This window comes from Solanum stenotomum, chromosome 3 (genome assembly GCF_019186545.1).
Source record: "Solanum stenotomum isolate F172 chromosome 3, ASM1918654v1, whole genome shotgun sequence".
NCBI classification, from domain to species: domain Eukaryota; kingdom Viridiplantae; phylum Streptophyta; class Magnoliopsida; order Solanales; family Solanaceae; genus Solanum; species Solanum stenotomum.
This window is the reverse complement of record NC_064284.1, coordinates 61610403-61634135: the sequence shown is the minus strand read 5'-3', so window position 1 is coordinate 61634135 and position 23733 is coordinate 61610403. Positions and strand designations below refer to the sequence as shown.

General features: G+C 33.2%; 2 protein-coding genes across 3 annotated transcripts; both read right to left on the bottom strand.

Moving 5' to 3' along the window:
• Positions 1–7688: 7688 nt before the first annotated feature.
• Positions 7689–12621, bottom strand: LOC125859137 (U-box domain-containing protein 5-like). Its single transcript, XM_049538853.1, has 4 exons — positions 12516–12621; positions 8859–9041; positions 8288–8395; positions 7689–8030 (listed from the first exon to the last, which is right to left on the bottom strand). The coding sequence occupies exons 1-4, from the start codon at positions 12618–12620 to the stop codon at positions 7689–7691; spliced, it is 738 nt and encodes a 245-aa protein (XP_049394810.1). The 5' UTR covers position 12621.
• A 5362-nt stretch (positions 12622–17983) lies between these two features.
• LOC125860240 (U-box domain-containing protein 5-like) lies at positions 17984–22914 on the bottom strand. Of its 2 annotated transcripts, none has more exons than XM_049540167.1 (6): positions 22581–22914; positions 22122–22186; positions 21269–21454; positions 20596–20703; positions 19112–20220; positions 17984–18786 (listed from the first exon to the last, which is right to left on the bottom strand). In XM_049540167.1, exons 2-6 carry the CDS (start codon positions 22176–22178, stop codon positions 18036–18038), a joined length of 2211 nt encoding a protein of 736 aa, XP_049396124.1. In that variant the 5' UTR covers positions 22179–22186; positions 22581–22914; the 3' UTR covers positions 17984–18035. The 2 variants fall into 2 exon arrangements, with proteins under 2 accessions (XP_049396124.1, XP_049396125.1); XM_049540168.1 differs by having other exon boundaries at positions 22618–22914.
• Positions 22915–23733: the final 819 nt, after the last annotated feature.

Sequence of the window (23733 nt, the reverse complement as noted above, 5' to 3'; positions counted from 1 at the left end):
ATTTGGCTAGTTCTTTTCTTGTAGGAAAATATTTATGACTATAAATAGAGGTTCATTCCTTCTAACTTAGTAGCATTCACAATGTAGTCCTGGGAGCTTTGAGAGTTCCGTGTAAGGGGATAAACGGTGAGACACAAGTGATACGTTATCACTTGTGTAAACTTCTTTTTGACTCATGCAAATAAAAAAGCGCTCTTACGCTCTAGTTTGATCGGGGGGTCGCAACTAAGATCAGAGGGATAAACTTTCGCACTATTGGAAGAAATATTTTATGTTCAGGGTTTCTCACTTGGTTTTTACTTTCTTTTTTACGAAAACAAGAGTGATTTGTGTGAGATTAATTCTCTCGTTATCTTTTACTCTTATATTTATATAGTGAATTGATCATCTCCTCTTGTGGATGTAGGTCTGTTGACTGGACCACGCTAAATTTTTGTGTCTTTTGGTATATTTCTTGTTTATTTTCTTACTCATGATCTTTCAAGATTTTCTTTGTTAGCCTCCGCATGACATTTAATTATTTCCAATCCTAAAATACTAAAGATAGCATGACAAAACATTATGAAAAGAAAAAAAAGTATCTACACCCAAATAATACTATAGTCGATGTACTAGAAATCAAAGAACAAGAACTACGAGAATAACCGCATTGGGATATGATCAATGCATCTTCTCATCACATGTCTGAACCATCTCAGGCTCTTCCCTCATCTTATCCTCCACCGAGGACACTTTTACATTGACCCAAGTATCATCATTTCTAATCTTATCTCCCTTAGTAAATCCACACATCCATTTCAATATTCTCATTTTCACAACTTTCATCTTCTAAACATGAAAATTTTTAACACTTCACCACAAATAACATAAATGATCTATCAGTATTATATAAAAATTGCATTTGTTTCAACGTGACACTTACTTATCACACATGACTTTGTAAAGAGATTACCCTCATTTTGTCTCTGCAAGGATAAAGAATAAGACAACAATGCTTTGCGTCCTTTATAGCATGTTGTCACCATCACAAAGTAAACAAAAATTGAAAGGACTCTAATTTTCACATACAATGTCATGTATGTATGTATGTGTGTGAGAAAATATTTTCATATTCAAAATAACCATCACTAACTGTGTGACTTTATCGTCAAAAATTATCTCATGACGATAAATATTTTTCCATCTTTGATAAGAATTTTATATTCGAATCTTGATTATGAAACCGCTTTTGATAAGATACACTTTATCCTTAATGAAAATTTTTCAATATGAATTCTGACTAGTTAAAATTTTAAAATGCATATCGAATACAAGGTAAAAACTAAAAAATAAAGAAGTAAGTTTACATACTAATTAGAAAAAAAGACAAAGTGAAAGCAGGGGCGGAGCCACCTTATACCAAGGGGGTTCATCCGAACTCCCTTCAGCGGAAAATTACATTAATTATACATGGTTAAAATGTTTTTTATGTATATATAGTAGATGTCGAACCCCCTTCGGCTACTTCGTTTGTCTATTTTTACAGATTTTGAAACCCTTTATTGAAAATCCTGGCTCCGCCACTGAGTGAAAGGCAGCTAGAGACAAACTTAGCCAAACAGTTGTCTCCCGTTTGGTGACTGAGACAACTCGTATCGAGTAGTGCTAGTATGGAAAATCATAAATAGAAGTGAGATTAGAAAGAAAAAAAAAACTCTAGTAATTAGATTCAAGATAATAAAACATAGTAAGAATAATCTTTTTAAAACAAAAAGCTAAAAAGGAAAATAAGGCAAATAAATTTAAATGAAGAAAGTAATATATCGACCTAATGAATTGGGGAAGTATAATAATTCTGAAATCATTATTCAATATAGAATATAGTATAAAAATAATACTATAATTTTAGCACAATGATTTGAAATTACTAATTTTAAAAAGGACTAAAATATCTCTTAATTTTGTGATTCAGAATTGATATATCCCTCGATAAAAAGATAATGTAGATATACTCTCGTTATCTAATAAATAGAGCATATTTATCATTTTCGTTAACAAATTAATATTTACTGAATTAAAAAAAAAAATTGGTTTCTAATCCCAAATTGTCATGTAGCTTTCAAATTTACCTCACTTATTTTTTTTTAGCCCTCCAGACTCGACCCTGACTTTAAAAAAAGAAAAAAAAAGTGGATGTGGTAAAATTTTGTATAGTCACTTACATTTATAAATTAAAAAAATTAATTTTAACTTTTTAACGTAGATAAAAAGGAAAATGAGCTAACTTTTCCAAGTAACGGAGAGCGACAAAGACAAAGGTTTGTTATTTAATTCAATAAATATGAGTTTGTTAATGAAAATGATAAATATGTGTTACTTGTTAGACTACGATGATAAATATATTGTATTTGTTTCACATCGAGAATATATATATATATAACTTTTTAACAAATAAATAATACATCAAATGTTACCTCTCATAAAATTATCTAGAATTTATTTCAATGTTATAATCTCTTTATCTGCCAACAAAACAAGCCCTAAATAGGATAAACCAACTTCAGAATGATTGAGAATGAGAAACCATAAACAACATGGTTAAGATTTAAATTAAAGCACATTATTTGAATAGATTTTTATCCCCTTCATATGGGTGTGCCCCCCACTTACCCACCCACCCTACCACCCCACCTTTTTTTAGTTCATCATGGCTCCACCTTCTTTACCTAATTAATCATCAAATCAATCAGTAATTCAGTTGGTTGATTACCTGAATTTATATTTATTTGATGAGGGTTCAAATTTTCATTTATTAGCAAGTCCTTTTCATTTCTCCCTTTTAAAAAAGTAATCAACCTAGCACAATATCATTTCGCAAACCCCACATCATTATCCAAATACAACATATATATATATATATATATATATATATATATATACACTAAATTTTTACAGATATTTATATTTTGATTGAATCAGTAAAAAAAAAAAAATAGAAATATTTTCATATGAAAATGAAAATATGTTTTCTATAATGCGTTTTTCTAGTAAATTGATTCGATGAAAATGAGATGGAAATTTATGTTTTATAAAATAAATTTTCTATTAATTTGTGATGAGAAAACCATTATTTATAGCGGTGATAATACATTTGAATTAATTGATTAAAATTGTTTGATAATGTATTTTATTAAAGTATTTGTGAGTATTAAAATTGCTTTTACTAATAAGTATTATGTGTTTGGATTTAATTAAGTGTACATTGAAATTGATAATAGCTTAATAAGTAGTATATATGTTTAATCAGGCGGTCGAAATTAACTTATTTTGAAAAGTATTTCTTATCAAAAGTGTTTAGTAATTTCGTTTATAGTTTGTGTCTGGCCAATATTTTCAAAAATTGATTTTAAGTGAAAAATTACGAAAAAAGGAAGTTATTTACTAATTATAATTTTGCAATGCATACATGATTTTTTGTATACGGGTAATCTTGTCCTAAAAATGATCAAAAATGTTATTTTTTGGCAGAGCCGTCAAAAAGGGCCGGCCCATCCCCATTCGGCCCAAGCCTCACAGGCCAAGGAATTTGAAGGGCTAAGGCGGGCCGGCCCTTCATTTGGAAGGGCCTGAAAATGTTTAACCCAACCCAACCTTAGAAGGGCCGAGGGCTGGGGCGGGCTAGCCCTTCTTTTTTCATTTTTCATTTTTGTTCTTTTCAAACTTATAGTTCTACAACATCAAGAAAATGAGAAGATTTTCAAATCAAATATGACAAACAATGGTGTTGTTTCAATAACACTAGCAAAAAGTTTAGTGTAATTAGCATGTATCTTGCATACAAAATATGCGAGCGAAGAAAGACAGTGACAAGCAAGATGGGAGGGAGGCGAGGGCGCGAGATTTGTCGATATATCCTAGACACATGCAAATCTACTTGGATAGAGTGTATCTAGAACAAATTAACCTAATTTTGAGTCCATATATTCCGAGATATATGTAACTGGACGTTCCACAATATGGTAAGATTCATAATATTACAACATAGCGTGTATTTAAGTAATTATATTATATACTTGAGAGATTATTGTAAGTTACTTAAATAAATAGTTTTGGCCCATGGGCTGACCCCAGCCCGGCCCTAATCAAGCTTCAAAGGCCAAGAGCTTATATGAGTCGGGCTTATAAGCTCTAGTTTTAAATTGACTTGAAAAATCATATTCCAACCCTACCCCAATAGCGGGTTGGGTTGGGCCGGCCCCATAGACTAAGCCCGTTTTGACGGCTCTAATTTTTTATGAAACTATACTTATCCATCTTACGTCATTGTTTCCTAAAAACTTAATCAAACACCTTCATTTCCTAAAATAAATACTTTAAATAAATAAGTATTTTTTATCTTTTGAAAAACTTGGCTAAGTAAGTTAGTGGTAGACTGGTAGTTGACATATTTGTTAAACAAAGATTTTTTCATGTCAAAAAATTTACAATATTCTTAAAGCTATTTAGAACATATAAAGTAAAAATATTTTTTGATTAAAGGTTACCGATGCAATACTAATAATCAGTAGCTGATTCGAGAGGACGATCAGTCACATGGAACTAAGACAACACCCAACATACTTTTATTTGAGGTGGCAATAGTGCGAAAATTTCCACAATAAATTATACTTTGTCTCAATTAATATTATACGTTAATTTAAAATTGCTATAAGACCTCATAAATTAACTTCAAATTATTAATCCTCTCGGAATCCAAATAACTCCCTTGCATCATGTTCTTTGATTAGTGGAGAAAATCTAGAGTACTCCTATATCCACTCAACTCTTATACTATGATTTTTGAAGGGATAAAGAATAAGTCTCCAAGCAAGTCAACCAATTGAATTCATTCATGCACCTTATCCACTTAAGAGTAGTAAAATATCCCTCTATTCACTTTTTCTTGTCACACTTTGACACATAATTATTAAGAAAATTATCATTGATATAGATATTTTATCAAACTATTCTATATTAAATGATGTCTTGAAAAATGATTTGAAAAATAAATATTTAATGCTGAGGGTAAAACATAGAAAAAACTTATTGATTTTTCTTGATATGTCAAAAGTAACAAGTGAAAATAAAAATATATTTTAGAAATAAATGACCAGTAAAAATAAACGGAAGAAATATTATTCTTGTTTAAAGATCTGGGGTGTGGAAAAGTCCAAAAGAGGAGGAATAAACTTTTCTTTTTGGGTAATTGAAATAATTTTGATGTGATATGAATGTTGAGAGATGCAATGTTTCCAATATTATTATAATCAATGATGATGTTTTTTCTTCTCTCTTTCTAGTTGGAAAGCCAAAATTTAGAACAAAGACAATGAACTAATTATATGATATGTTTTCTTTCCAAAAATGGCTACTAGTTAGTTAGTGTGTCCCTTCGAAAAAAGGAAGTAAAACCTTTTTTTTTTTTGCTTTTGGAGGAAGTGAGTTGAATAGGTGGAAGCTTGTGAATAACTCACCATTTCAAACTTTATTTTCTTTCCTAAATCCATTTCCCATATTCCTAAGTCATTAAATTGTTTGTATATCGAAAATCGAAAGATGTCAAATAAACTAAGATAAAAGAAGTATTAGGTATATATGGGAAGGAGCAATAATGGAATCTTGAAGTAATTGCAAAATTATTTATATGTGACTTATAGTTCATGAATTTTTGATCAATCGCGTGGAATCAATCACTGATGCATGCTTCTAATAGGTTATCCATATCATGCCCAAAAACAGATCCTAATGGCCTGCCAGGTGTTATAATTTTGAATCTCTTGAATATCAAACTAGAGATTAGCTTAATGGTTTAGTGCATTCAAAATTCACTTTAATTTGAGGTTCGAAATTCAAACTTCGAGTACTATATTTTTATTTATCACTTAGCAATCATCAAGTGTTGTGTATTTTTACTTTTAATTTTAAAATTGTTCGATTTGGTGTAAAGAGGAGCTCAAAGTACTATATATATTCAATTGCATCACATGATTTCATCATGGAGTATAAATATATGTGAAGAATTTGTAAAATTTTAACAAAAAATAAATTTTGAATCCATAATTTTTTATATGTATATAATTGATTCAATGATAAAACTTAAATTTTGATTTTGATTTCACCTCTAACATATGTTCATATTAAATTCTCAAAGAGTAAATTAGGCCCTACATTAATTATTCCTATCTAATATATGAGTGGACACCAACAAAAAAGTTGAGAACAACAGAAGGGCAACCATACTTGGTTGTCCTACAAATTAAACCAGTATCCAAAAGTTTCATAAAATTATAATCCTATTTGATTATGATTTCTCAATAAATTATATATACATATCAAATGAGTTTTTTTTTTTTTAGACAATCTAAGATTTGAATTTAAATTATTGAGTTTTATCGAATCTATAGCTAAAATTACATCTTTGCCCTTGAAAGTTGGGACCTATTCTCATTGAGTAAAGGCTTTACCCACCGACATGAGTTGTGGTGCACTGGTGGGACTGCTCCATCCTTAACCAGATGTTTCAGATTTTAAGTCATGGGTATGAAGAAAATCATAATAGGAGTGTCACCCCGAATGAGTCATGTAGTGCGTGATCTAAATTTAGTCGGAGCTCCAATACAGGCTCCGGACACCAGATGAAAAAAAAGCATTTACACTACTGCTCCAAACAGCTATGTTTGGGCCATACACACAAATGATCCATTGCACCTGAAAATCAATCTGAATATTACAATCTTCAAGTAGGCCTAATTGATTGTGCAAGTTAGTGTTCCAAACTTACTTGCGTAGAAGAGATGGCAATAGGACGGGACGGGTTTAGAGTGGGGCAACACATGCAGGGCAGATTTTATGCAGGGCGGACTGAAACAAAATGAGTCGAATTATTATCTTAAAGTTTTGAGTTGAATGCTTAGATTCTTTCGACATTCCATGAGCTGGTTTTTCTCAAACGTCAAATCCCTAAACCGAAAGAATAAAAAAGGCTAAAAATATAAGTACTTTTTTTCTTTGAAAATTTTAAATATTTTCTCAAAGCCAAGAAGTTTGGTTGCATCTAATGATCTAAGTAAACAATTTAAATGTAACATATTTGGGTAATTAATAAAGTATACTAATCTAAGTTGAGGACCTATCAGAAACAACTTACTCCATATAGGTAGATGTAAAGTCTGCATACATCTTATTGTCCTAACACACCAGAAAGGATTGGACATGTATCACTCCCTTCAGCAAACCATTTCTGAATCCGAAATCTTTCATACGTTTGTCCAGACGCAATTACAACAGGACCATACATCAATCACAAATAAAGACAACAACAACGACATACCCAATATAATCCCACAAGTCTGATCTGGGTAGGCTGGTAGGGTATAATGAATGCAGCCTTACCCCTACTTTGGGAAGGTAAAGAGGTTTCCAATCGACCCTCAGCTCAAAAGACAAGCATGTAAGGTAAATACAATAGCAAAGAAGAGAATAGTAGCAACGACAAATAATACAATTACTGAAACAAAAGAAATAATTGGTAATACTACAGTTGAATAATAAGATAGTAATAATAGCAATACTAAAAAGGGAACTAGACAACACTATACCTACTAACCCTCTACCCTAATCTTCGACCTCCATATTTTCCTATCTACAATCATGTCCTCGGTAAATTGCATCTAAGACATGTCTTCCTTATGAGTTTGCTCTGTCACAATTGATTTTCCATGCTTATTAAGGAGCTTAAGAAATATCGATAAGATCCTCCTTTTCGTTGTCTCACCCTCACCAACTCTATCCATCATCTCTTTTATGGATCGTTTTTCAATTGAAAGAGCTTTTAGAGATGTGATATGAAGCTTCCACATAGCAACTTGAATTGCCTCAAAGGCATATTCTTCAGCTGAATCTGTTGTGTTGACATACCGATGAAGTAATTCCTTTATAACCTTCCCTGCCTCCTCTTCAGATGGGTCCACGCTGAATATCGCACCCCTTAGTTCAGCAATCAGTTGTAAAATCTGCAGCCAGTATTTTTCATTAAAGTGGAATGCCACCAAGAAAATACAATAGATATGGAGATTAGTTGAAAATAATGTGCAGCCAAATGAGCATTACGGACTTTGTCATTTAGTTGAAAATTCTACTAAGTAGCATGCACCACGGGCTTGTATATTCACTTATAGAACTGAAACACATCAAGAATTATGCAATCAAGACCACCAGAAATAGAAAATATGCATAGATGAACCTCTCATAGGAATGTTTTCTGACTGACCTCCGCAGCCAGCGATACTGGAACCATATTTTGCACCTGGTTTAAGCTTTGCTCAAACATGTTTCTTGATTTCTTACATCGTGAGAGTATAGTATCTCCTGTGAATGCCTGGAAACGCAATATAGATTGTTGCTTAGTGACTGAAGATAATAGAGTATCTTCATTGTATGTTTATAATGTTTAGAAGTGTTACATTGGTCATGCAAACACTTAATTGTATAAACCAATGAATTGTGTTAGAAATGCTATGATATGAATGTGCCTCTACCATCCTACCCGTCGCACATAGTCTTAGACTCCCTTCCTTGACTAGCCTAAGCTGCTGGCCTCCATGGAAACATAAACAAGATAGCATTAAGAAAAAACCCTTGTATATTGATGGAAATTCCACCAGCATGTTAAGTTCTGTACTAGTTCAACTGACTAAGTTTCGGAGGAATGGGGTCAATGTAGCATTACATAAGAGATATATTTAACAAAAAAAAGTGAAGTATAGCTTATTTGGGAGGCAAATTTAACAAAAAAAACTCAACAAATAACTAGTTGGTTTAGCTTGTTCCAGAATGCATACCAAGTATAGCTTACTAGATTCACTGCAGTGCTGATGCAGTGTCTTAGCTTTGTCAATTTCACTGTTCAACCGACAAAGTACCTCTGTTCCGGAGCATCCAGGACGGACTGCTTCAATTTCAGGAAGTAATATCGAAACTCTAGTTACAAACTGAATTAGTTCCATGCACATTAGATGATGCACCTGTCATCATCATAACCAACAGGAGATATTAAGTTGATTTGCAAAAGGAAAATATCAGTTTAAAGCTTAAAGCAAATGGCACCATAATATGGGATAAATGACAAGGAAATATTCAAGAATTGACTGATACATCAGTGCATTTAGAAAACTAACAATGTTCAACTAAAAAAATCCCAGCCAGCAGAATTTTCCCAAGAGGCAAAAACCTTTTGGTTTTAATAATTTTTCTGTTCCCTCATGGAATTCTAACTACCATATATTTTAATACCGTGGTGTCTGGGCCAGCTTGTGTGTTCCTCGACTAATACCCATGGGCACATGTTACCTCCCTCCGACACATGTATTGGGTGACTCTGTCCACCAACGTTTGGAGCGATGAAAAGTGTTGAAATAAAGATGCAGAAACGATGAACAAAAGCCACACTTTTGGGAGAAATTTCCTCTTCCTTTTCTATTGTTCAATATTCACAATATCACCTTCATTACAATAATTCCTTCTCTTTCCTAATTGAACTACAACTATTCAATTACCATAATTATTACAATCACATAACTACCATAATACAATTTATCATAATATTTATTACTTTACTCTCCTCCCCCCCCCCCCCCCCCCCCCCCCCNNNNCCCCCCCCCCCCCCCCCCACCAAGGTGGAGCATGAGGATCCATATGCCCAATTTGCCAAGTAGATGTTCATATTGCGACCTTCCGGATACCTTTGTAAAAATATCAACCAACTGATCATTCGTGGAACATAGATTGAAGATATACGATCGGCCAACGGCTCATCTCGGGCATAGTGACAATTCACTTCAATTTGGTTTCATGTCAGGGTGTTCGACTACAGAAGACATACATCTCATAAGGAGAATGATGGAGCAGTATAGGGAGAAAGGAAGAGGAGCTTACATATGATGTTCATTGACCTAGAAAAAACTTACGATAGACCCTGGAGTCTAAAGGCTTCAGGTTGAGCAGGACTAACACAATATACTTGGAGTGTAAGTTCAGTGATGTAACTCAGGTGTCATAACTCAAATGTGGAAGTGAGGATTAATGCACAAGTCATATCAAACAAAGGAAGTTTGAAGTATCTGGGGTCATAGTTCAAGGAAATGGGAAGATCAATGATGATGTTACATATCATATTGTAGCGTGGTAAATGAAATTGAAAATCGCATCCAGTGTCTTATGTGATAAGAATGTACCATTAAGACTTAAAGGCAAATTTTATAAATTTGTCGTCGGGCAAGTTAAGTTGTATAGGGGGGAGTGTTGGCAGGTCAAGAACTTGAATGTTCAAAAATTAGGAGTTAAGGGAATGAGGATGTTGAGATGGATGTGAAGAAATACTATGAGAGATAGGATCAGGAACGAAGTTATTCGGCATAAGGTGGGAGTGACTTTCGTGTTGGACAAGATGACGTAGGGAGGCTAGATGGTTCGGACATGTGAAAAAGAAGATGCACAACTGCTCCAGTGAGGAGGTGTGAAAAGTTGGCTATAGTGGGTCTTGGGTAGACGTATTAGACAGACACTCATGCAGTTTACTAAGATCATGACCCAATATAGGAAGAAATAGAGGTAAAAAAAAACTAGGATGGAAGCTAGTAGGTAGTTGAGCGTTATCGAGCTCTCTTATCAGTATTGTTATTATTACTATATTATTTGATTTGGTATTACTTGTTGTTTTCATTGCTTCATTTACCGTATTATGTTTCCCCTAGCAAGTTTTTTCGTTGCTTTTACTACTTTCATTTTCATATTCCCTTTTTCAAACTGCTTTGAGACGTGTTACTTAAGCTGAGGGTCTATCGAAAACAACCCTTCTATCGCTATGAGGTAGGGGTAAGATCTACGTACACTCTACCCTCATTAGACCTCATTTGTGGGATTATTTTGGGTATGTTGTTAAATCTGTAACATAAAGGACATCTTTTAGCCATGTTGAATCATTCAGCATAAGGGAACCCTCTTTGGTGGCAATCGAGTTGCTTCCGTCCAGAAGTCCAATCGGACACTTTGGAATGTCCCGTTGATCACATAATCCTTCCGGATTACCTGTTATATGATTGGTGGCCCTAGTGTCAATGATCCAGTATTTATTTTCAGGTCTACCATCCATCTTGTCATTTGTATTCAATCTTTTAGCTTTCAACATCTCGATCACAGTTTTCCACTCCTCAAGGCTCAGTTCTGGTGGTTCCATCGGGCCTATGTTCATCAATCTTGTGTTCGGTCCTCTCCCATCTTTGGTCACTACAGCATTGGCGCGATAATTGGTTCTTCCTCGTCCAACGCCCAGACCACCTTTCTGCTACTATGGTTGACCTCTTCCTCTGCAACCTATTCTCTCTTCACATTTTGGGTTGTTTGAACATTATTCCGGGTAACCCGTGAGTCCTTAGCATATTCTTGCTTCATGTCCGAGTTGCTTTTTCTTTCTTTTTTTTTGAGAAAGTTCTTGTTCGAGTTTCTTACAATGTGAACATACCACTTTATTGTTTCTCCCTCACCTTGGTTCCAGTAAGTGTAGCCGACTTGTAGTGCAAACGCCATTGTTCCACTCCGATCATCTTTTCCACAGGCGACACCCGCTCTTCCTGCACCATCTTTGAATAGACAGTAAAGAAGACTGGACCTCACTGTTCCATAGGTTGTTTCATCCAATCCCATCAGAAAAAATATACCCTTTTTCTTCTTCTCTTTCGATCTCTAGAATTGCTCCCAGATTGCCTCCATTGGGACTCAAACCTAAGACCTCATAGTTCTCAACCCACTTCATTGAACCCTAAGCCACACCCAAGGGGCCATTCTAACTAAGGAATCATTTGATGTAAGGTATAAGATATAATAATCATAGGACTAAAATGCAGGACTATTTTATCCTTTTTTGGTTGGAGGTCTTAGGCAGTCCTGAGATTGTTTATCCCACAATTTATACCTTAGTGATGAGATATATAACTTATCCCGGGATGACTTATTCCCAACCAAACAACCCCTACTATTAGGGGTCGTTTGGTTTGAATACAAATTATGTTTGAATTAGTTATGATATGAAAAATTATGTTGGAATAAGTTATGATGTGATTAGTTTTACTAAGATTATTTTTATTGGTTGTTTGGTTTGTCATATTGAAATAATATGCATGGCATAATTTCTAATAATAACTTGTTTGTTTGCAAAAACGCCCTATAAGAACAAGTTGTTTGTTTATAAAGGAGGGTTTAAGGGGTACTTTTGTTATTTCACATTTTTATCCTAGAATAAGTTATCTCGGAATTAGTATTCCACCCACAAGTAGGGATAACTTATCTCGAAATTATTTTTCTTTATCTATCACACCAAACGACCCCTTAAAGTAAGACTTCTCATTACCCTCATTTTTTTCTCAATTTCTCACTCTTTGGGAATGTAAATAAGGAACTAGAAAACAGAGAAAAAGAGAGGAGGAACTTAGAACTCATAATACCTTAATAGCATGATGAGATGGAGGTGTCTCACTTACTTCAGCAGCATCAATCCACATGATAATTTCTGGTAAAAAGAACACAAAACTTAGTGTCACATTTGACATAGTACTAAATATTATCAAGAAGATGCAAATACAAAGGACAAGAGACTAAGAATTTCAAGAATGCTTACCTAGAGGAGAAAATACAAAAACCCTTTTCTTCTTAGGATGAAAAACAAACTTCCAACACTAAGCCCAACTCCACAATTCAGAAACTCATAAAATTCCCAGAAAAAAATTCAAAACTTGGGGTTCAAATAGAGATTTCTTTACATAAAAAGATCCAATTTTTCTCCTTATTTTTCAAATATAAGTCATTTCAAGAGAAACCCACAATCAAGAAACACATTCATTTGCATTTTGCTTTATGAAAGTTAAAGCACTCAGCCTCAGCGTTTAAAGTGTACAAATTCAAGGCATATAAAGTGAACTTTTGGATGGGTCCTATTTATAAAGTAGTTATTTTGGTCATGTTTAAATTCAGCGAAAACCACTCATTTGATACTTTTACGGTAGTAGAATCAATCTAAAGTTGTATAAGTTGTATGTTCGATGAAATTCAATAGGTTTTTACCTCAAATTCAAGGGCGAATTAAATGTACCGTATTTTATGACAGGAAATTTTCAGGATTCAAAATATGAAGAAGTAATTTAATATAATGAAAAGAGATTAAATATCTATTATATATACATAAAAATAATTTTAATCATATATAAATAATATAATTTTTCACCAAAAACTCGACTTGGCTTTGACATTGATGGTACTGGGTTTGAATTTGTGATAAATTATTTATGCATATTGGATTAAATATCTTAATACAAATAAAATTGGGAGCAAAGTAATTAAATTATGTCATATTCGTAAGCAAAACTATAGCTTTGTCACTATTCCTGCCCTTTGGTATCAATAAAAGGAAGTTTTATTGCATGAGTTTAATAGCTCATCTATCATAAGATTAATAATTCATTTATTTTAATTTATTTGTCTTTTTTTTTTTAAATTTATCTAAAAAGAATAATATTTTTTGACAATTTTTTAATTGTAACCTTTTATTTTGACATGTTTAAAATTATGACAGCAAAACATATTTCTATATATTATACATGTTTTAGATTAACTTGTAAGATTTAAAATCTTTTTTTATTTTTTAAAATTTTATATTAAAATTAAACAAACAATCGGAGAAGTAATATAATTGACCATTAATACCAAAAGAAGGCGAATGGAAGAAAGAGCATAGACTTTTTTATTTGCAAGTGTCTTTTCTCTGTTTTTCTTACTCACAGTCACACGTACCTTCCCAAAGTTTATTTTTATATATATATAAAAAAAATAAAAACATCTCTAGCTAGTTTGAATAAAAATCTTCCTACCCCTACTTTGTCTTTCAGTCGTACGTTCCTAGAAAATTATTTTTAGATATATTGGAAAAGGCTCAAAACTATTCTAAATTATTCGAAATGGCTTAAATTTATCTTTAAATTATATTTTGACTCAAAATTACTCTTTCCGTCAAACTATTGAGTCATACATATTCTTCTAATTAACAGAAGTATGATAAGTGCCACTTGAAAACCTTGACCGCACTGACGATATGAATCGCGTATGTGGAGGTGAGAGATGTTTGGCGCTTATGTGGCATCCATGTGGCACTTAACACACTTCTATTAATTAGAAGGAAGGGTAGGTATGGCTCAATAGTTTGATAGGAAGGGTAATTTTGAGCCGGAATATAGTTTAAGGGTAAATTTAAGCTATTTCGGATAGTTTAGTGGTAGTTTTGAGCATTTTCCGTAGATATATTGATACGGAGAATTTTAATAGCTTGATTGATTCAGTAATTAATTGACATAATATATAGATATGTTTTTAACTTAGTTTTAGCTTGTATTAATGTCCTTAATTTTGAATGTATACAAATAGGTACTTAAATTTGTATAAATTTAAATAAGTAGATATATGTGTCATATCTGGCGTTATATGTGTATTAAGTCACATAGAACGTGTGTTTATTTGTTCAAATTTGTACAAGTTTTAGTATTTATGTGTATGTATTCAAAGCTAAAGGGCATAGATGTCAGCTGAGGTCAAGTTAAAAGACATGTTTATCTATTATGCCCAATTTTTACATTGTTGGCGAGGATTGGATTCTCACCTTGTAATGTCCTTTATGTTTTCCCTTTTTCGATATGATATAATTTTATGTGATGTAATTTCTTTTTGAATCTTTTTTTAAAAGGCATAATAGATAAACGTGTATTTTAACTTAGTTTCAGTTTGCATCTATTTCCTCTAACTTTGGATGTGCACAAATAGACACTTAAGTTTGTATAAAATTGAATAAGTAGACATGTGTCCTATATGACGTCCTATATGGTCAATATGTCTCCTACGTGGTATTCTAAGTGTATTATGACATACACGTGTGTGTCTACTTGTTTAATTTTATACAAATTTAAGTTCATACTTGTGCACATCTAAAGTGAGAGAGTATAAATGTCAATTAAGACCAAATTAAATAGTGTGTATTTATTATAAAGATCAAGTTACATGACATGTTTATATATAGGAGCCTTTATTTGTAATAATAAAATAAAATAAAAATATTTATTTTTAATATTAATAAAATAATTTATAGTTAAACGTATGTCTATGTCTTGTTTTAGGTCATATTTTTTAAAAAATAATATATATGTATATATATATCCGATGTTTCATGTTAATTGAAACGGAGGAAGCACTATATATTAATGAGAATCTTGATCTTTCATTCATATGTAGCTGATAAAACACACAAAAGGATGACTTAATTAGGAGTGTGTTTAAAATATTAGTTTAAAAATATTTATATGTAATCTAGCAAAATACTGTGCAGATAAATGAAAAGCAGGAATTGAGGGTTTTGAGAGTGGTAGTCGCACGGGTTGGGAAGGTCAAGGCATAGGGTTGGGTGGATGGGGACGAGACAATATTTTTCTTCTTCTATATTTTTTAAAAAGGAAAATAGGAAATGAGACTATAATGTGGAGAATCGAACTCTTACCAATAAAGTTTAAAATGTCATTTATAAACTTGTTTTTCCAACTTCTATCAGAAAAGTCATTTTATTCATTTTAAGAAACTTGTTTTTTCAGGAAAAATATTTGACCAATCAAACATGAAAAAAAGTTTAAAATATTTTATAAAAATATAAAATATACCCTAAATGTGTGCTATTTAAGAGAGAGAAAAAAAGGAAAGAATATCCTCTCTACCCTTTCTTTGTATTATTTGATGATAGAAAGGAACTCTAATTTGAATGAGAATCCTCCTACCCTTCCTTTGTCTTTCACTCATTTCCAACTTTGTTTTCTCAAACAATATATAGTTGACTTATTAATCCTCTACTTGACTAATTAAATACTTTTTCAATATACAGCTCCAAATTTGCAAAATAAAATTAATTTAAATTCTCATTTTATCGATTAATTAGAAGTTTTATAACATAAGAAGGTTATGGAATATCTAAGACCAAATTACAAATTTTCTATTCTTTTTTAATCTTCTTGCCTATTCAAACTTTGTCACTTAAATTGAAATAAGTGGAGCAAGTTATATTACTAATAATTACTTTATTTGTCCTTATTTATGTGACATTTTTTTATTTTTTAGTCGGATCAAAAGTGAATACTTATATATTTCTATATTTAATAGGGGAAATACGCAAATAAGCAAACATATGCTAGTTAATTAGCTAAGTTATAGTTTGAATTAATTACCACTCGCAACCTCTTTTTAGCTAACATATACTCTCCTCTCTTCCTCTCTCTCACACATCTCTCCTCCTTTATACATATACAAAATATGCATATACATACAATTATGTGACATATATACAAATACAATTCGCTTCTCTACACTCTCCTCCCTCTCTCGCTCGCTTCTCTCCTCCCTCTCTCTATCTCGCTCGCCAGATATATAAATACATACTTATACCAGTTACATATATACAATTATCTTACATATATAATTCGACAGATATACAAATACAATTCACCTCTCTCCACTCTCTGTCCTCTCTCACTCGCCTCTCTCCTCCCTCTCCCAATTTCGCTTGCATCTCTCCTCCCTTTAACATGTAGCTACGAATTGTAATTAGCAAACTATAGTTATGGAGCCTAGTTTGAAGTCATTTTTAGTGGCTATTTGTGAAATTTCCCTATTTAATACTCCTCCGTTTAAAAAAGAATGATCTAGCTTGACTTAGCACGTAGTTTAAGAAAATAAAGGAAACTTTTCAATCTCGTGGTCCTAAATTAAAGTTATGTTACATATACCAAAATTTCCTTTATTTTTGCAGTCTTAAACATGTCACGTATTGGAAAGTTGAAATTAAAGTGTTGCAAAAAAAAAGAAATGTTTCATTCTTTTTTAAATAGACTAAAAAAGAAAGGGAAAACTACACAAACTGGACCCATACAACAAAGTATTTATTCAAATTGGACTCAATCCAATATATTTACCCTGATTGGACGCATTGCTCAAACTATTTACCCGAGTTTTCCTTATTTTATTTACTGAATCATTGCTTCTTTGATACCATCGGAGTATATAATATATATTTTAATGGTATCTATATACTCTGATTGTATCAAGCAGTAATTGAGCAGTCTTTTTACTTAACCACTGTCTCTTCCTCCTTGATACCATTAGAGTATATATATATATACTCTAATGGTATCAAGGAGTAATTCAGTAGTATTTTCACTGAAGTCTTTCTCTGTGATACCATTAGAGTATATATATATTTTGGTGGTATCAGGCAATAAACGTGAACTAATAGTTAAAAATAGGGGGGTATGAAAGTAAGGAATAATCACTTGTAAATAGTTTTTATTTTTGGGGTACAAGTATTTTTTTCCCCAAAAAAAATAGGTCTTTCTTTTTTAAATAGATGGAGTAATAATTTAACTTTTAAACTTCTCATAGTACTTTATAGAATAACAAATATCTCTTTAATTTTATTTTAGAAATTTTTTAAAAAGTTTTGGCTTCATATTCTTGTACCATTTTCTTTTACTTAGATACATAACATTTTTTTGTGGGCCATATATTTAGAAGTTAGCCAGTTTTTAAAAAATTTAAGCAGTGATCAAGATAATTTGTTTAGATACAATTTGCTTTCAGTTTCTAAGTTGACTAAAGAATTACAATGTTACTTATTTTTTCCTGACTTTTGTGCTTTTCATGATCTCTTTATTGGTATTTAGTGACAGAGTCAGAAATTTGACAAAAGATATACAAATTTTCTTCTCAATTGCATTAAGCCTGTGCAAAATTCAGTATACACTCATTACAACTAATATTTAACCTCTACACACCACATAATTTTTCGATGAAGGGCGTGCACCAGACCACCCTTCACTAAGGTGGCTCCACTCATCTATACATGTTTATTTACAAGAAATCAGCACACTACAGAGAGTTTTGAGCATCTATTTTTTACTTTTAGCAACAGAACCTTGTTTCGAAAATAACTTCCGGAGTAAGCCTGGTGCCTTTGAACTGGATTTTCGCTGAGTATAGTCGACGGTAGAGACTTTAGAAATGTCAACATCTGCAACTGAAGATTCTCCATTATTATTAAACAGGTTCAGTAACTTCAAAGCCATTGCCTTCCCATTGCTACTTCCGTTGGCATATATATTGGCGAGATCAGAAAAGACTCGTTCATCCGTGTGGATGACAAGCTTACAGTACTGAACGCATTGAGAGCACAAAGAGAGAAGGAGAGACACTGCATGCTCCTGATCCTCGAGACTATCACTGTCGAGTAGCTTCACAACTGAAGGAATGCATCCATCGGTCTCAGCTACGGAAGCTGTAGCAACTTCAGTGATACACAGATTTTTCAAAATAATAAGAGAGTCTCTTGCTAGAGCTGTATCTTCTAGAAAAGGGATCAACTTGGGAATGACATCTGAAAGTGTGATGAAGGAAACAATTCTGCTGTTTCCGGACAAGTTACATAATATTTTGATGGCTGGTTCGTGCAATTCCCTGTTCTGCAGGTCATCAAGCATCTTTAGAATGGGCGTCAGAGCACCCGAAGCCACAATTTTTTGTTGACAATATTGGTGGCAGGACGACACCTTCAATACAGAAAGGGCTTCTTTGGAAACCTCCGTTCCAAGAAATGATACCAGAAGTGCAAAAGTGTCGTCATTCAAATATGCCAAACTGCTCCTGATATGAAAGAACCCGTGTAGGATTAGTATGAGGAAACAAACACAACACTAAAAGAGCAAGAGAACCCAAAAACCAAACGAAACAGCAGACAAGTTGAGCTTGCATCATTAAACATTAAGCATGACTTTTTTCTTTGGGAGACGTTATGCTGGACTACTACTAAACATTCTAGTATCATATTCAAATTCTGAACCAGAATGCTTCTGAAAGGCCTTAACCAACTGGAACAAATTCATTTCACACTCTAGTAAGCTTTACCTTAAAAAGCGTAGAACCAATTTCACAAAAATTATAATACAAAGGGGGCGGGGTAAAGGTTTACCTGCATTTCTGCAGAACTGTTGATAATGATAGACATCCCAGTATTTGGGAATTTAGATCATTTAAATCATGTGCATCTTTCAGAAATCTAATCATAGCTGGAACAAAATCCTCGAATGACATCCAATTGCAAGCTTGATCATTATATTTGAAAATGTTACTAATTTTTCCGACCAAGATGCATTGTGACCCCCAAGAAAGTGAACTGAGCCTGGTTAAAGGATTCAGGTCCATATCTTGAAATTGAACTCTGTGAATACTGTCATTGCTTTCCTCTGAGATCGCATCGAAGTTGCTTAGTGTCTTAGCATAGGACACTCGACCAGCATCTGAAGATTCATGAGATAAATTGCTGAAGCTGGGAAGCAGTAGATTATTCATTGAGCTGCTCAAGCTAGCAATCGAATTAGAACGAGATTCCAACAAGTGAGCCCCTGAAGCCTCCATGCTGGGGTCGGGAACGCTAACTCCATGTGTTGCACTCCACCTTGATATTAGGTCCTTCATTGTGTGATTCGGGATCAAAGATAAGTTAGCCAATTTCCTTCTAGTTGTTGGACATGTATCATTACCTTCAGCAAACCATTTCAGAATCCGAAATCTTTCATATGTTCGGCCAGATGCAATTACAACAGGCTCATACATCAATCTCAAAGACAAAGGACATTTAAACTCATCCGGTGGTAGAGAGCTCCTCAGAATGTCCACTTCAGCATCATCAAGTTGACATCCCAAACGAGAGTTCGCTTCACATTGGTAAGAGTCTTCCTGCTGAAGAGAGCCATTCTCTGTTTGCTCTGTCACTATTGATTTTCCATGCTTATTAAGGAGCCTCAGAAATATTGATAAGATCCTCCTTTTTGATGTCTCACCCTCACCAACTCTATCCAGCAGTTTTTTTATGGATCCTTTCTCAATTGAAAGAGCTTTTAGAGATGTGATATGAAGCTTCCACATTGCAACTTGAATTGCCTCGAAGGCATGCTCTTCAGCTGAATCTGTTGTATTAACATATCGGCGAAGTAATTCCTTTAGAACCTTCCCTGCCTCCTCTTCAGATGGGTCCAAGCTGAATACCACACCCCTCAGTTTAGCGATCAGTTGTGAAATCTGCAGCCAGTTTTTTTCATTAAAGTGGATTGCCACAGGCCACCAAGAAAATGTAGTAGAAAAAAGAAAGGAAAAAAACACGGAAAAGACGATGAAACCTCATGGAGAAAAGAAAGCAAGAACATAGAGAAACAACATACATGGAAAAAAAAATACACTATGGATATGGAGAAATTAAATTCCATATAACATAATGCACAGCCAAATGAGCATTACGAACTTTGTCATTTAGTTGAAAAATCTACCAACTGGCATGCACCACAGGCTTGTATATACACTTATATAACTGAAACACATCAAGAATTATGCAATCAAGACCACAGGAATAGAAAATATGCATAGATGAACCTCTCAAGGGAATATTTTCTGACTGACCTCTGCAGCCAGCGATACTGGAACCTGATTTTGCACCTGGCTTAAGCTTTGCTTAAACAAGTTTCTTGATTTCTCACATCTTGAAAGTATAGAATCTCCTGTTAGCGCCTGAAAACACAATACAGATTGTTGTTCAGTGAATGAAGATAATAGACATAGAGTATCATCATAGTGCATTCATAATGTTTAGATGTACTATATTGGTATCATACATACACATAATTGCATAAACCGAAGAACTGTGTTAGAAGCAGGAATGACAATACTTTGAATGTGCCTCTAACATCCCACCCATCCCATATGGTTGTACACTCTTCCTTGGACTAGCCTAAGCTACTGGCCTCCAAGGAAACATAAACAAGATGACATCAAGAAAAAACCCGTGTATATTGATCTAGAATGGAAATTCCACCAGAATGTTAAGTTTTGTACCAGTTTACCTAACTAAATTTCTAAGAAATAGGGTCAATCTACCAATACCTGGGAGATATACTTTACAAAAACAGCCAAGATGAAATTAGTCGGCTGCACACAAAGTATAGCTTAGCTGGTAGATCTCCCATTATATTTGAGATATATTTAACAAAAACAGTTTAGTTAAATATTTGGAAGATAAATTTAACACAAACACTCAAACAAAACTGGTTGGCTTAGCTTGTTCCAGAATGCATACCAAGTATAGCTTACTAGATTCAGTGCAATGCTGACGCAGTGTCGTGGCTTTGTCAATTTCAATGTTCAAGCGGCAAAGTGCCTCTCTGCCGGAAGAGCATCCAGGACGGGCTGCTTCAATTGCAGGAAGTAATACTGAAACTCTAGTTATAAACTGAAATAGCTCCATGCACATTAGATGATGCACCTGTCGTCATCATAACCAGCAGAGATATTGACTTAATTTAGAAAAGGGAAATATAAGTTTAAGACTTACAGAAAACGGCACCGTGGTATGGGAGAAATGACAAGGAAATATCCATGAATTGGTCATTTGCATTTAGAAAACTAACAATATTTCAACGACAAAAACCCCTGCCAGCAGAATTTTCCAAAGAGGCAAGAATCTTTTGTTATAAATAATTTTTCAGTTCCCTTTATGGAATTCTAACTAGGACCATTTTTTTTTTACACTGTGGTGTCAGGGGACCTCCTATTCCTACCAGCACAGGTACTATGTAACTCTGTACACCAAGGTTTGGACAAATAGAGTAGTATTTTGCTGCCGGAAACTGAACCAGAGACCTTATGGTTCTCAACCCACTTCATTGACTCCTCGGCCACACCCTCGGGTGCCATTCTAACTAGGACTATTGAAATCTCCTAATACTGGGAAAAGCCTCTACCTTTAACTATGTAATTAACCAAGAACAGGGATTAATAACTACTTGTGCTAAGAAAAAGTCTGCTTTTAGAGTAAGCTCTCTCATTCCACTAACAGTATTAGGAGCAAAATTTAACCAATTTCTCACCCGTGGGGATGCAAAAATGGAACTAAAGCACAGAAAAAAAGAGAAGAGCTTAGCATCATATACCTTAATAGCACGATAAGACGATGGTGTCTCACTTACTTCAGCAGAATCACTCCACATGATAATTTCTGGTAAAATTGAGCAGAAAACTAAGTGTCAAATTTAACATAATACTATTTTTTTTATGATCAGTTAACATAGTAGTAATAAATACTATCAACAGCAAATGAATACAAAGTGAAAAAAGAGAAGTGATTGTCAGCTACAATCAAAAACAGAAGCCTTGAAATTACAATGATAGACAATTTTTTGGTAATAACAAAATCCTTCAACTGAATTTTTTTCTTTTTCCAATACTCTTCAAAGACAATCAGAACTGTTCATTTCTAAGAAATATAACCAAATCTTTATCCAATTACAAAGCTTTCCAGAGGTAGCAATTCCAAATATTGAAAGCAATGAATATAACAAAATGACCATCAAATTCAGAATTTTAAAAAAGTGAATATTTTCCATAGTTACCAAGAACTAAGCTGACAAAAATTTCAAGAATTCTCACCCCAGAGGAGAAAAATAAAGTACCCCTTCTCTGCTTAAGATGAAAAACAAACTTCAACACAGTTTATTCAACTCTTCAAAACTGAGCCAAACTCCACATTTGAGAACATGGGGTTAAAAGAGAGATTTCTCTACTTAAAAAGATTCAATTTTTTTGCTCACAGTTCAAATTTTATATAAGTCATTTCATCATTCACTTGGTGGGCATGAACAGAAACCCCAGAATCAAGAAACACATGGGCAAGAACAGAAACCCCACAAACAAGAAACACACGTATTTGCATTTTGCTATGTAACACATTCAGCTCAGCCTTTAATAAGCCTTCAAAGTACAAATCCAATTAAAAAAGACCAACACAAAATGCCAAAACTACACATATAACGACCTGTTCTGACATTGGTCCGTCAATGTGGTAACTTTATGGTCGTCGAAGACTTGAGACAAGAATATATAAGAAAAAAAATCTCACAATTTTTTAAAAAAAAGTTTCATATCTAAATTAATACGTCTCGCCTTTGAATTTTCATTTATGTGACTCTTTTTTTTTTGCTTGACATGTTTTTTATATATGGTTTCAATTTATATTTTCAGTTGGACTTGTTACATGTGTTAGTTATGTATTGCTATTTTTATCACAGTGAAATTATTTTCCATGTGGTAATTCCTGTGGCACTTCAAAAATAAAAGGAAGGAAAGAAAGAGGTGTAATACACACACCAACAAATATTATTTGAGGCGCGTTTTTCAAATTTATTAGCGATAATTTAAGAGTGTTTCTCATATTTTGAATAGCTTAGATATGAAACTTTTTTAAAAAATGAATCAGGTGTGTTTTTTACACTTCACTCTTATTTTTCTTTGAGCAAATGTATTGGAAAGAATATCTTCATCTATGACGATATAAAGGTAGGATACGCATACACTCTACTCTTTTTAGACTTCAATATTATATGGGCTTATTATCATTATTATTCTAATAAGGAAAAACTACGCGTATAAGCAAATATATACTAGTTAATTACTTAACATAGTTATAGTTTGTCTTAATTACAATTCACAACCTACTTTTAGCTATAATTACGCGGCTCAATTTTTTAGTTATGTATAATTCGCACA

Coding starts and splice junctions, on each gene's coding strand:
- LOC125859137 (XM_049538853.1), bottom strand. CDS start 12,620: ATGTCAAATGTGACACTAAGTTTTGTGTTCTTTTTACCAGAAATTATC. Junction 9,042..12,515: donor CATCTCATCATGCTATTAAG/GTATTATGAGTT, acceptor TGATGATGACAG/GTGCATCATCTAATGTGCAT. Junction 8,031..8,287: donor CAGTATCGCTGGCTGCGGAG/GTCAGTCAGAAA, acceptor TACTGGCTGCAG/ATTTTACAACTGATTGCTGA.
- LOC125860240 (XM_049540167.1), bottom strand. CDS start 22,178: ATGTGGAGTGATTCTGCTGAAGTAAGTGAGACACCATCGTCTTATCGT. Junction 20,221..20,595: donor CAGTATCGCTGGCTGCAGAG/GTCAGTCAGAAA, acceptor AACTGGCTGCAG/ATTTCACAACTGATCGCTAA. Junction 18,787..19,111: donor ACAGTTCTGCAGAAATGCAG/GTAAACCTTTAC, acceptor CTTTCATATCAG/GAGCAGTTTGGCATATTTGA.